General features: G+C 40.8%; 2 protein-coding genes and 1 long non-coding RNA gene across 4 annotated transcripts in view; all 3 read right to left on the bottom strand.

Moving 5' to 3' along the window:
• The window catches only part of LOC117292973 (coiled-coil domain-containing protein 57-like), a 33,144-nt gene extending 24,516 nt beyond the window's left edge, over window positions 1–8,628 (bottom strand). The window contains exons 1-2 of one of the 2 annotated variants that reach the window (XM_033775156.1): window positions 8,272–8,628; window positions 191–497 (exon numbers count right to left, since the gene is read on the bottom strand). In XM_033775156.1, coding sequence (XP_033631047.1) covers window positions 191–496 — 306 coding nt within the window. In that variant the 5' untranslated portion in view covers window position 497; window positions 8,272–8,628. Of the gene's footprint in view, window positions 1–190; window positions 498–1,552; window positions 1,657–8,271 lie in introns of those variants that run through there. The other variant, XM_033775155.1, reaches the window with a different exon arrangement.
• LOC117292319 (calcium-binding protein P-like) lies at window positions 4,193–5,802 on the bottom strand. The gene is made up of 2 exons (XM_033774339.1): window positions 5,475–5,802; window positions 4,193–4,459 (listed from the first exon to the last, which is right to left on the bottom strand). Exons 1-2 carry the CDS (start codon window positions 5,800–5,802, stop codon window positions 4,227–4,229), a joined length of 561 nt encoding a protein of 186 aa, XP_033630230.1. The 3' UTR covers window positions 4,193–4,226.
• Window positions 8,629–10,777: 2,149 nt separating the features above from the next.
• On the bottom strand, window positions 10,778–12,368 carry LOC117292646. Its single transcript, XR_004519298.1, has 2 exons — window positions 11,714–12,368; window positions 10,778–10,852 (listed from the first exon to the last, which is right to left on the bottom strand). It is a non-coding gene; the product is annotated as an uncharacterized LOC117292646 (long non-coding RNA).
• Between the last annotated feature and the right edge of the window lie 1,365 nt (window positions 12,369–13,733).

Below are 13,733 nucleotides of genomic sequence, written 5' to 3'. Positions count from 1 at the left end.
CATGCGATACAGTGCAACGCGCAAGGTTTACACAATGTATGCTGATTAAGTGGCCACTTATTCGCTATTTTCCAAAGCCGGTCTTTATACCACCGTTAACACTCCCACACGTGACCGGGTTTTGACCAATCAGAGACTTGAAATCGTCCAAGGTATTTATTAATGGTAAATCAAGTAATTAACAAATCACCTCGGCATTCTTCGCCTGGAATGCTGTTTTCAGCTCCGAGAACACAACATCGTATCGTTCCAATTCCTGGTCTCGCTCAGCAAGAAGTCGAAGATTATACTTGAAATCTTCCTTCAGCTTCTTAAACTTTGCCGTCTCCCGCTCCAACTGTTTCTCCTTGTCCTTGACGGCTCCTTGTAAGGACTGGGTGCAAAGCTCTTGTAGCTCACGCCATTCTTTCTCCTTCTGAGCGGCAAGTTCCCTCAGGGATACATCCGAGGTGAATGGCAGGTTGCCGCCTAATGATTGAGACGGTTGGACAGACATTCTGTGGAAAAAAATATCACAGGCATGTTACTCGGGTGGGATTCGAACCCACGACCCTTGCAATTCTAGAGCAGTGTCTTACCAACTAGACTACCGAGGTTGCCCGGATATTTTTTTCACAGGACTCGGGAAAGTACTGAGTATACAGTGCTAACACACATCGGTGTATGGATAAAAACCAAAATTAATATTCTTTATCCCCGATGCAAATTCAACATCTATTATTACATCATAATCCAGGTGACATCGACCTCTTTCAAGGGCTCCCAGAAGACAAGGTTATTCCCTACTGGCTCAGGGTGGCGATGGCAGTTGTGGTTGTTGTGCTAATGCCGATATGCCGATTGTCCCCCGACCGTGCGCAGATTTTTTTCCCAGGACAAACGTGTGGAACCATCTGCACACGTTCGTCCTGGGAAGAAAAGATACCCAATCCGCGCTTCGTGTATAAACATACGGACACGCGTCTGGGAACTATTCTTCGTAGTTCCCAGACGCGTGTCCATATGTTTGTACACAAAGCACGGATTGGGGAACCATTCTTTGTAGTTCCCAGACGCGTGTCCATATGTTTGTACACGAAGTGCGGATTGGGTATCTTTTCTTTCCAGGACGAACGTGTGCAGATAATTCTACACGTTTGTCCTGGGAAAAAAATCTGCGCACGGTCGGGGGGGGGGGGGGACACAATCGGCATCGCGGCATAGCGGTAAAAAGAGCGGTAGTTGAGAAAATTCACACTCAAAATTCACTTGATTTTTACTCAAAATCTGTGATACCTATTTGAACGATTCCAAGTGTAGTGCTATCTGCAACTTCTGAAGGATTAGATCGGTAAGTTTCATGATGCAGAAGGTTGCAGATGGTTTTTCAAGGAAGCGAAAGGTTTTGATATCAGTGGTGCTGGGGCCAAGGATACGGAGTGGATTGGACCGATTTATGGGGCTAGACACCAAGATGAGCAGGGGTAGTCAGTTTATGCAAATCCCAATCTTAAACAGTAAATACAAACGAGACTCCACAAACGATCCACGGCAAAACCAGGGTAAAACTTACCATATGGATAAAAAGGCGCTATCTTCACTTCAGTCACAAAACAAACACCAAAGAAAGCGGAAAGCAAAAACACCTTGCATGACTTGAGTGTCGCGGTTTCTCTGTGTGTGTGTGTGTCAACAATAACTGTACAGCGCCACCAAGCGGCGGCCCACACCAAAAATTAAGAGAAACCAATGTACGCCCCCCCCCCCCCCCCCCCGGGAAAGTTGTTTCTTCTAAAAAAATTGTATTGCCGCCATGCATGTGTGCATGGCAAAATCGTATGGCCCTGCACCAAAAGCAAAGAACAGTGGCGCTTACGGAAGCACTGGTGATCAATGGAGAGAAAAATAATTGAAAAAATATTGAAAAAAAAAGCCCAGACATATAAAAACTTTCAGCTATGCTCTTGAATCATTCTGGAACTAAAAATGCTATAGAGAGATGCAATTTGTACCTGAGTCATCCTGGCATGTCCCTGCATCCGAATTTCAAAGTTTTAGGGCGGCTTCCAGACTTCTTGATAGCGAAAAGCTCAAGTAAGCAGGGTTGCTCAGAAAAGATTTCAACAGCCTCCTGAAGTAACGTAGTTTTTGAGAAAGAAATAATTTGCGACGAAGTTGATTTCCAGACCTCAGAGATACATTTTGAGGTCTCAAAATCAAGCATCTGAAAGCACACAACTTTGTGTGACAGGGGTGTTGTTTCTGTCATTATTATCTCGCAACCTCGACGACTTCAAGTGAGCTCAATTTTCACAGGTTTGTTATTTGTATGCATATGTTGAGATACACCAAGTGAGAATACTGGTCTAGTTACCGTAGTTGCAGTATATAGCAATGCTTTTTTGAATACTGGAAACCAAAGCTCAATGTTTTTCCTGCTAGTATTTAGTTTTATTAAAGTCATCAACTACACGGCTGACCGTTCAAAATAAAGCATAATGTCAACATTATAAACATATGAACATAATGTACAACGTACATAATTATTAAAAACACGGAAAATAAATTCCTCGGGGTATTTTATTAGGCATAAAATAAAACAGAATAAGATTATCATATTCTGTCAAAAGGAAAGATCCCCCATCTACACAGAACCTTGCCCCCCCCCCCCCCACCACCAATCACTCCCCCGAAAGAGTTCGTCGACAAAATGCAGTCTCCTGTAGACGATGTGATCTGTGACATCTCTTGTTTACAAAAGAGCCACAGAGCCTGGACTTCCTGCAGACACGACTTGTACAAAGCGTAATAGAAGAAAACATAAAGTCTTATATTTTATGGAGATTGCACTGTCTTAATTCTTATAAACTTTTGATATGATGAAAGGGGGCACATCTCAAAACTTGTCCAGCTTTTACTTTCATAACTCTTGGTTTTACGTGGAAATTATGACACAAAATGCCAACTTTCCCATACGATCAGTGCAGTATCTTGCCTGCCAGAAAATCCAAAGACTGTGCAAGGTCACACTTATTGTAAACAAAGGTCACATGGTCTATTAAATCCAACAGAAAGAGCTTAAAAAAGCGAGTTTGAAGATTTGTATTCCATTAAAAACATCAAACACATCTGTACACTAAATTGGTGTAAAATTATTACAGAAACCCTATGGGTTCTGGGTCAGTGCATCAACTATCTAACATAACTATACTATTGGGTGTCTCACTTCTCAAAATGGTTAGTTAGTTTAAAATGATTTTACTAATTAAATGTACCACCTTAGTTTCTTTGACTCCGCATGTTGCCCCAACCTTCTCCCAAAATGAAAAACAAAACAAGGCATTACCATCGACCTTGGATAAACATGTTGTTAGAGGAAACTTGTTTACCTCCCCCCCCCCCAAAAAAAAAAAAAAAAACTCGGGAAAGAACTGAGCATACAGTGCCTACACACATCGGTGTATAAGGGTAAAACCAAATATAGTATTAATTGCCTCCGATGCAAATTAACTAACATATATTAATAATGATGTCAATAATAATAACAAGTTCTTAGATAGCGCATTTCTAATAGCCGTCTCAATGCGCTTTATATTAGTGCCCTGGTTATTGGGCCAAAAACATTCCTTTTTCAATCTATCTCTCAGCTCCCTAGGGAGTATGGGCGACCGTAGCACTCCAAAGGTAATATCGAACCCCCACTATCGCAGGTACCCATTTATACCATACCATTGGGTGGAGAGAAGCAATATACTCTCTAAATGTAAAAGAGTGAACAACACCACTCTTTACATTTCGAGCTGTCCTTCATATGGCTCTTCAAAGAGTGCCTTTTCACTCTTTTACATTAAAGGCAGTGGACACTATTGGTAATAAATTACTCAAAATAATTATTAGCATAAAACCTTTCTTGGTGACGAGTAATGGGGAGAGGTTGATGGTATAAAACATTGTGAAAAACGGCTCCCTCTGAAGTGCTATAGTTTTCGAGTTTTCTAAACGCACACAACTTCGTGTGACAAGGGTGTTTTTTCTTTCATTATTATCTCGCAAGTTCGATGACCGATTGAGCTCAAATGTTCACAGGTTTGTTATTTTATGTATATGTTGAGATACACCAACTGTTAAGGCTAGTCTTTGACAATTACCAATAGTGTCCACTGCCTTTAAGAGAGTAGTAAAGATCTTGCTCATGGACGCAAGTGTCACGACCGAGAGTCGAACCCACTAAACTTGTTTAAAATTGTTTACAATGTTGCAAGGCAATGCGAACACCTGTATTCCCTCATGGCCAGGCAGCAGAACACTCCAAACGGGAAGAAGAAGATGGCGCATAAGATCCCGCACGCAGTAAACTGCTCTTGCATGACTCCGGATTGGCACTTGGCGCAGGTACGGGCTGTGATGACAATGTGTGAAGTTGTTGTTGTGCCGGTAACAGTCGTCTGGCCACCAAGTTGGTTGTAACCTGCAGGGTACTCTGTGAAAGAAACATTACAGAAATGGTAAGAAAACAAATCGTCGTGATCACAGACTTGCATAAAACTTACACGGTCTAATGATGATGAGGATAGAAAACATACATTGAAATATTTCTGTATAAAATCGCATATTTTATGAAAAATAGATAGATAAAGCTAACTATCTTGTATGAGTCCTAAGTAATAACTATCTATGGGTGCGTTCATTTAGCTTCCCTGGGTCGACCCCGGTCTGCCCCGGTACGTTCGAATAGCTTTGACGGGGCTCACCCGGGTCAGCCCCCAGTGCCCCGCTTGTGGAGTGGGTCACTTGGGGGTGACCTGAGATGCATGTCGTCACCATGAGAGGGCGAGTGTGATCGTTCGATTAGCTCTTGTCAGGGGCTCACCCGAGTGAGCACCGCAGGGTCGACCCAGGGAAGCTAAACGAACGCACCCAATGTGAGATCGACCTCTGGCCTATTCCAAATAAACTGTGGCCCAGTTACGTGTATTCGTATTGAATTAAGTATTGACTGTTTAAATTGATTGGGTTGGGTTTGTTAAAGCTTAGGACTGCTTGATCATATTCCTTTATAGGCAATCTCAACCCTACGTAATAAACCTTATAGACCATGGTGAACTGTGTTTACAAAAAGTGTGACATTGTACATTCTTTGGCTAGTCTGGCAGGCAAGATACTGCACTGACTATATTGGAAAGTTGACATCTTGTGTCATAATTTCCATATCAATCCAAGAGTTATAAAAGTAAAAGCTTGACAAGTTTTGAGATGTACCCCTTTTATTATATCAAACGTTGAAAAAAATTGGACAGTGAAATCTCCATAAAATATCAGATGTCATGTTTTCTTCCATTATAGGCTGTGTACAAATCATGCCTGCAGGAAGTCCAGGCTTGGTAGCTCTTTTGTAAACATGTGACGTCACAGGTCACACCGTCTATAAGAATCCACTAAACTGGGTCAGAGTTTATTAGTTCGATTATATGGTAGGTATTTTGAAAATGACTTACGGTATTGCGTCGGTGGGTAAGCAGAGCCTTGCGGTGGTGGGTAAGACCCCTGAGTCGGCGGGTAAGCGGCGCCTTGTCCTGGCGGTGGGTAGCCCCCTCCTTGTGCCGGTGGTGGATAAGCGGCTTGGTTGCCTGCGGCTGGCACACCACCCACCGGGGCATACTGCACGTTTGGTGGGGCAGTCCACTCCGGGTTGTACGCCGGGGGTTGGTCACTGGGGTTGAGACCGGGCATGGGACCGGCGGGCATGGGACTGGGCGTGGGCATCGGCACGGCCGTCTCTAGACTCGATCCATCGGCGGGCTTTCCGTTAGGAATAGGCTCCATGGCAGTAAAATCAGTGAATTCTTGTTGAAACGAATGAGATTCGATAAGACAAGGAACCTAAAGTGGTACTAATTCATGCTGAATAATGGTGAGGATCTCATGTGATTAGCATCACGTCATTGCTGTGTAAAAATGTTCAGACTTTGAACCGAGTGGGATTATACGCCTTGTGTACGTCAATGTTGCGCAATATTGTTGACATTAAGGCCTAAGATTATAACTTAGCGGATATGATTGACTTTGTATGAATAACAAAGATTCTCAAGGGCAAACTTGTTGCATACGGCAGTGCCCGAACTGGCGGCTCCGGGCTGTACCGTTGAACAGAGCGTCCTACACTCTAAAAACTAAAGAGTTGAATCCAACACTTGCTTGTGAGTTCGGTGAGTGACTACACTTTGAAAGTGTTGGATCCAGCGTTTTGTTTGTTAAATCTAGCATTTTAAATTTTTGACCCAACGCAAAAAGGGTTAATTCAACATGTTAAGTGTTATTTCAACGTTTCTCAAAAGAATTCCTTTGAATTGTTGGATCAGCTTTTTAAACGTTAAACTGTCACTTTAATTGTTGACCGAATACTTTAAAATGCTGGATTTAACATATGAAATGCTGGATTCAACACTTTCAAAGTGTAGTCACTCACCGAACTCATGCAAATGTTGGGTTCAACTTTTTAGTTTAAACAAATGTAACAAGCAACACCATTAAATGTACTGCCGTCGATATCAACAAAACCTTCCTCACTTGAGATTAATCTTAAGACTTCGGACGAGTCCGCTCCATCCGAAGACGTAAGGATGCATTGAACCCATCCTAAGTTGGGACATGGATGTTAATAATAATAATAATAATTTGGGGGGCTAATCGTCCTTACTCGCAGCTAAGAGCTGAATTGCGAAGGACGCGGCTACAACGTGTTCGAGAAGCAGGCATGCAAGGGCGCATTCAGCTGCCAGCCACATCAACCCATTATGACCACGGAGCACAGCCAAGATCGAAAGTGTTTGATTTTTTCCTGAGGGAGGAAAACCGGATTGTCTGGATAACCCTCGTGGCACAGCAGAGAACCAACGCACAACTCAACTCACTATATGGCCCCGACCGGGAATCGGACCGGGGTCACCTTGGTGAGAGGCGAGCGCTTTACGCACAAGCCAACCGTGCTAATGTTGGTTAGGACGGGTTACTCAACGTCCTAAACTTGAGATAAGGTTTATCGGCGTCGATGGGTGGGGGATGGGGGGGCATGTCCTTTAGACTGGGGCAGCATATCAGATGTATCCACTCCTCCCCCCACTCTTTGATGGACTGTTTCATTAGAAATATGCAACAAAGTATAAAATATACATAATTTTATAATATCCATTTTGCCTTTTTGACACTTGAGCCCAAACTGCTCCTATGGATTTTACTAAAATTTGTGCCTTGTGTGATTGTAAAAAAAAATAGGTAAAACATTTTGCACGCATGTATGTTATGGTGTAAACCGAGGACTTCTCTTTGTTCTCCCATTGTTTGGACATAAATATTTTCAGACGTCCTCATTGGTTTTGCACACAAAATCTACCAAGGACTGTCCCGGGTGTGAGTGAGAAATTAACTCTTTCTCATAAACAACGTTACTTCAGCTCAGGGGGAAGCGTTCCTCACAATATTTTATACTATAATCAACAGCTCTCCATTGTTTGTCACTAAATACGTTTTTATGCTAATAATTATTTTGAGTTAAGACCGATAGTGTCTGTGCCTTTAAACCCCAAATTGCAATACGTTGCCTAAATCAATGACACTTTTTATTTCAGACAGAAATATTTCAAGGGATGTTTTCTACTACATGCATCATCATCATCATTAGACCGTGTGAGTTTTTGTGTCTGTAAGTCTGTGATCTTAGACGAGCTTTTTGTATTACAAATTCTGTAATATTCTTTTTAATATTTGGCCAAATTAGAGATTAAACAAAAGGTCTTACCGGAAAAGTTTCCGTATGGCGCCACCATTTTTTCATTCGATATGATCGAATTTACCTCAATTAGATATCCCTTTTTGAAAAAATGAGTGAACAAATGGTGGCGCCATACTGAAAGAGGTATACCATGGAGGTAAATTAGATACTATATTATTTCATATCAAAATGAAAAAGTGGTGGCGCCATTATACGGAAACCTTTACAGGCAAAATCCTTGGTTATAACGTACATGCGCGCCTAGAAATGTTTTGCTTTCTTGAAACTTCGTGGTTAAATACGTTTATGATGCTTAGCACTTTTTCCGGCTACATTAAGCACACACAATATGCTGCCGGAAAATTCTGCTTAGCGAATTTCTTTGCCGAGCAATAATTGAACGTGGCACCAGCCCGAACAATGCAAACTTTATGTAAATTTGGCTTGTAACCTGTTTAAAAACACTACTCTTCTGTGCTTAGCAAGTTTTTGTGCATACAGTCTTTAGATTACTATTTGCTTACCGGTTAACAACTTGACGAAATGGAGCCCAGAGGCAGAGCACAATATGAAGCACATCGACCACGTCCAGGTGTCGTCCTGCTGTACAAGTGAGAGTATAGTGCCGTCAATTCCCGTGATTTGCCCCGGTCAGCATCCCACCCTGAGCTCCGAGTCGAAAGGAGGCCGCAGCGCCTATATATATATGCACACAGTGCCTTCAGAACAATGTAACCTCTAGCTATACAATAACGGAATACTTCAGGAATTCAGTCATCAGCCGACAACATTCCAACAGAAAGGGAACCAGCCGTCGATTTCACGAAACTCTTCCTAACTTAAGACTAATCTTCGGACTTAGGACGAGTCCCAACCCTGCACTGTAGCATGCAGACCTTAAGATAAATCCTAAGTTAGGACGACATAAAACGAGTCCTAACTCTTTGTGAAATCGACGGCAGCTAAACTAGAATGTTCAGCTCTGCAATAACGAGCTGAAAGAAACCAGATGGTAGAAATTGTGACCATAACAATCTCTCCTTGTTATGGTCACAGTTTGTACCACCATGTAGACTATGACTCAAGTCCCAATCCCGTGCCATCGCTAGAAAACTGCTCTGCATTCCCCCCCCCCAAACCTGTTCCGCATGCTATATATTATATTGACTGCGGGTATGCTTAGGGACCTCTCGCACAAGAACGGGTCTTGAATCAAGTCTAACCACCATGGTACCACGGAACTCGGGAAAGTACTGTATTATATAATGGGTAAAACATACAATGAATAATTTACCTCATTGAAAGTTTTGATCAAGAAAGGAAAAAAACTTAAAGGAACACGTTGCCTTGGATGGATCGAGTTGGTCTTTGAAAAGCGTTCTGTAACCGTTTGTTATAAAATTCATATGGGTAGAAAGATGTTGTAAAAGTAGAATACAATGATCTACACAAATATGCCTCGAAATTGCGTGGTTTTCTTTTTACCTCGTCGACTAACATGGTCGGCCATTTATGGGAGTCAAATTTTTGACTCCCATAAATGGCCGACCGTCTTAGTTCGCGACGTAAAAGAAAAATCGTGCAATTTTGAGTGATACTTGTGTGGATCATTATATTCTACTTTTGAAACATCTTTCTAACTATACAAACGGGTTAAAACGCTTTTTAGAGACCAACTCGTCCGATTCAAGGCAACGTGTTCCTTTAAATGATTTGCTATCAGGCCTGTAGTTGCAGAGATAATGGTGTTGACACTAATGGAAATAAATTTTAGCCGGTTGTCATGAACTTGTACTGCTAAAACTAACTCAACCTGGTGTGAAAATAGAACATTTTACTCAAAACACAGAGATGTTCAAATCATAGAATACAATTTATTTTCTATTTCAAAAGATGTGAGTTGAAATGAAATGAAATACCTTTTTAAATTAATGTCATCTACAATCTATGTCATATCTCGTTGGGTCCCCCTGCCCCCTTTCAATATTGGTTCCGGTCTTCTTCTGCGTTACAGTCAACATTGAGGGGGGGGGGGGGGGGGAGGGGCGGGGAGGAATTGTTTAGTGTCAATGGGAAATGGGCAGGGAATGGTTTCATATAACGTTAGAAATGGGTAGCCCAAGCATTTTGGCCGGGATTGTAGACATGGATCACACAACTATAACAATGGCCTCAACATGGCAAATGTCAATATCAAATTCTTGGAGAGCGTAACTCCATCTTAACAACCTCTGATTCTTGTTCTTAATTTTATGAACAAAAACAATGGGTTGTGTTGCTGCACTAGACAAATCTCAAAATGCAAACCCAAAATAACGCTTCTTTCTCAATATTGGAATAATTCGCTGATGACGATTTACTGACTCAACTCCTACATCACTGGCGTCTGTAGCAATTTTAAACGGCTTCAGTTTACCCTCGTTAAATATGACGTATTAAATAAATAAATAAATAAATAAATAAATAAATAAATAAATAAAGCCCACCAACCACAGACAATAGGTCTCCCAAAACAGTGACTGATCACTCTAAATTCAACCCATCTCCTATAAATAGGCCCACAAACAAATCTCTCCCATACTTCAGTTTCCTGACGATGACTTCCACAATAGTGAGCTTTAATAACAAGAGTTGTCCCTTCGGTCCACTCAAGTTTAAGGATAGTCTTGTCCCAGTCGATTTTCTATCTTCTGCCGATTTCCAGTTAATAAGCAGGACACTTCTTTACCGAACCGAGAAGTCTCCCGAAGTCGGAAAATCTATACTCCACACACAGCGAAAATCCCCTCGATCAACTAACGCTAAGGTGTAGGATTTCCGGCCAACTTCATCTCCAGGTAGGTAAAAGGCAGGACAGTTCTTTTTCAGAACAGAAGTCTCCCGAATTCAAGAAAATGTACTCTTGTATTTTTTAGAATGTTTCTTGGCAACTCGAGCACACACGTTCCCTCATGCTGATACAACACAGTACTCCTAACGGAAAGCAAAATACAGCCAACAAGATTCCCGACGTCATGAACTGCTCTTTTACCGTCCCGGACCCGCCGCAGTTCGGGCAAGGGATGCTTGAGAGTGGTTGGTAGTCGTCGTCGTACTCGGTAGAATCTTAACAAATGAAGAGGAAAAAACACCATTGTTTAAAGACAGTGGACACCATTGGTAATTGTCAAAGACTAGCCTTCACAGTTGCTGTATCTGATCATATGCATAAAATAACAAACCTGGGAAAATTTGAGCTAATCGGTCATTGAAGTTGCGAGATAATAATGAAAGAAAAATAACCATTGTCACATGAAGTTGTGTGCGTTTCGATGGTTGATTTCGAGACCTCAAGTTCTAAACCTGAGGTCTCAAAATCCAATTCGTGGAAAATTACTTCTTTCTCGAAAACTACGTCACTTCAGAGGGAGCTGTTTCCCACAAAGTTTTACACCATCAACCTCTCCCCATTACTCGTCACGATAAAAAGGTTTTATGCCAATAATTATTTTGAGTAATTACCAATAGTGTCCATTGCCTTTAGTTCGTCTTTACTTGTAAATTTGACGTGCCCTACTATGGCCTTTAGTAGGCTTATGATGAATAAACAACTAATAAATGAATAAACAACTCACACAACTACTAATCATTATCATCAGCATTCTTCAGTAGAAATGTCGGTTGATCTAGCGAGACCCAAACCCGATGTTTAAAGGTACAGGACACACCCTTTGGTAATTGTCAAAGACCAGTATTCTCACGTGGTGTATCCAAACATATGCACCAAAAAACAAACCTGTGTAAAATTGAGATCAGTTGGTCATCCGAAGTTGCAAGAGAACAATGAAAGAAAAACCACCATTGTGGCACAAATTTGTGCGCTTTCATGTGCATTTTTTGCCTGAAAATGCCCTTCAGAAAATGTGTAAAAAATAATGGTAATCTCGCAAGACCAAAACCCAATGTTTAAAAACAGCGACAACTTACCATTGGTAGCACACTGGTGGTTTTGCGGGGCTGCCGTGGGTTTGTCGGACACGCACACGGCTTGCCCTGGACACGAACCATCGATGGGCGTTTCATTCGCATTGGGAGCCATTGTTCTTAGTGGATGTATATTAAATGGATGATATAGACACGGTTCACAAACAGCATCCACAAAGGTTTGAAAAGCTGTAACAGAAATGTTAGCACGTGCAATCACTGCTCACAGTCTCCAGATGGACACGAACAGGTTGCTATAGGAAGAATGGCCCTGTTCAGTTTATTACGAACATCTTTAAACCCGGTTTTTATAAAGCTCTTACAGTCGCAATTTCCGGGGGGAATTACATTACAATATTAAAGAGGGATTAGCTCTTTGATAAATCGAGCCTTGATCATGAAATGGCGGACCTGTGTCAGTTCAACGGAAGTAAACAACCAAATCTACGCAATTTCAAGGAACATTTTAAGTGGATCAACAATATGCTACTTTTTAAAACAACTTTCTTAACCGGTAGGACAATTGGTTTGTATAGCCAAAAACGCATAATGCGAGGGCATCGTGTCCCCTTTGAATGATTTGGGTGCTTTTTGTAACACAAAACACAACGTCCACAGATTTACATTAAACTTACACCGTTTGAAGATAATGATAGCAGAAAGCTTTCCTGAAAATATAAGTTGCTGATGTGCTGTAGTTTTTGAGAAATGAGTAAAACAATGTCATGGAAATACGTTTTGACATGCTAAAATAGTTTTCGTCTCATGATAAGTGAGACGAAAATTATTTCCATGACATTGCTTTACTCATTTCTCGAAAACTACAGCACCTCAGCAAGTATTATTTTCAGGGAAGCTTTCTACTATCATTATCTTCAAACTGTGTAAGTTTAATGTAAATCTGTGGACATTGTGTTTTTTGTTCTACAAAAAGGTACACGTTTGGTAATTGTCAAAGACCAGTCTTCTCACTTGGTGTATCCCATCATATGCATGAAATAACAAGCCTGTGAAATTTTGGCTCAAAAGGTCATCGAAGTTAAGAGAAAATGATGAAAGAAAACAAAACACCCTTGTTGGACGAATTTGTGGGCTTTTAGACAGGAATTAAAGACTTCTAGCTAGAAGTCTTTTAATATTTGAGTGAGAAATCACCTCTTTCTAAAAAACTACGTAACAGAGGGAGCTGTTTCCAACAATGTTTTATACTGTCAACACCTCTCCAATGCTCGTTACCAAGTCAGTTTTTAAGTTAGCATGTGTTTTGAGTAATTACCAAACGTGTACCTTCCCTTTAAATGATCACATTAATTCTTTGAAAACTGCATGGTGTTTTTCAGATTTTGCAACGTTCTCTGGATATTTTAGGACTTTCCCGTATGACACAGGGTCGATTTTCCCAATACAGGTCACAGGGCAGTGCTTCCGATAATAGTTGCAGCATCCCATGGAGGCAAATTGGAATTTTATATTCCGTCATGATCTGGAATTAAAAATGACTTCCAGGAAACAATATGCTAGCCAAACCCACAGTTGAAATAACATTCAAGCGGAAATTATGGTTTTAAAGGCACTGGACACGTTTGATAATACTCAAAATATATTTTTTTAGCTTGGAAACATCATTGGTTTACAATTGTTCTAAATGTCATAAGTTTACATTCATTGTTTCTCATACTGTTATATTTCTTTATTTATATTTCAATATTGTATCTTGTACTGTTTGTTGAAATCTTGGCCGAATAATTAATAATAATAATAATAATAATAATAATGAGTATACAACATTGTGAGAAACGGCTACCTCTGAATTTAACGCTGTGGGTTATTTGTTTTTGTGTTTTTTTTTTTTTAAAGAGGCGATTTCCTAACATTTAAATCTGACAAAGACTTCATGACTTAAAGCGCTGGACACTACATGTATTGATAATTGTCAAAGACCAGTCTTCTCACTTGGTGTATTTCAACATATGCATAAAATAACAAACCTGTGAAAATTTGAGCTGAATCAGTCGTCGAAGTT

The sequence above is a fragment of the Asterias rubens genome, chromosome 7 (genome assembly GCF_902459465.1).
Source record: "Asterias rubens chromosome 7, eAstRub1.3, whole genome shotgun sequence".
Lineage (NCBI taxonomy): Eukaryota > Metazoa > Echinodermata > Asteroidea > Forcipulatida > Asteriidae > Asterias > Asterias rubens.
This window is presented reverse-complemented; position numbering and strand designations above follow the sequence as displayed.

Coding starts and splice junctions, on each gene's coding strand:
- LOC117292319 (XM_033774339.1), bottom strand. CDS start 5,802: ATGGAGCCTATTCCTAACGGAAAGCCCGCCGATGGATCGAGTCTAGAG. Junction 4,460..5,474: donor TTACCCACCGACGCAATACC/GTAAGTCATTTT, acceptor TTTCTTTCACAG/AGTACCCTGCAGGTTACAAC.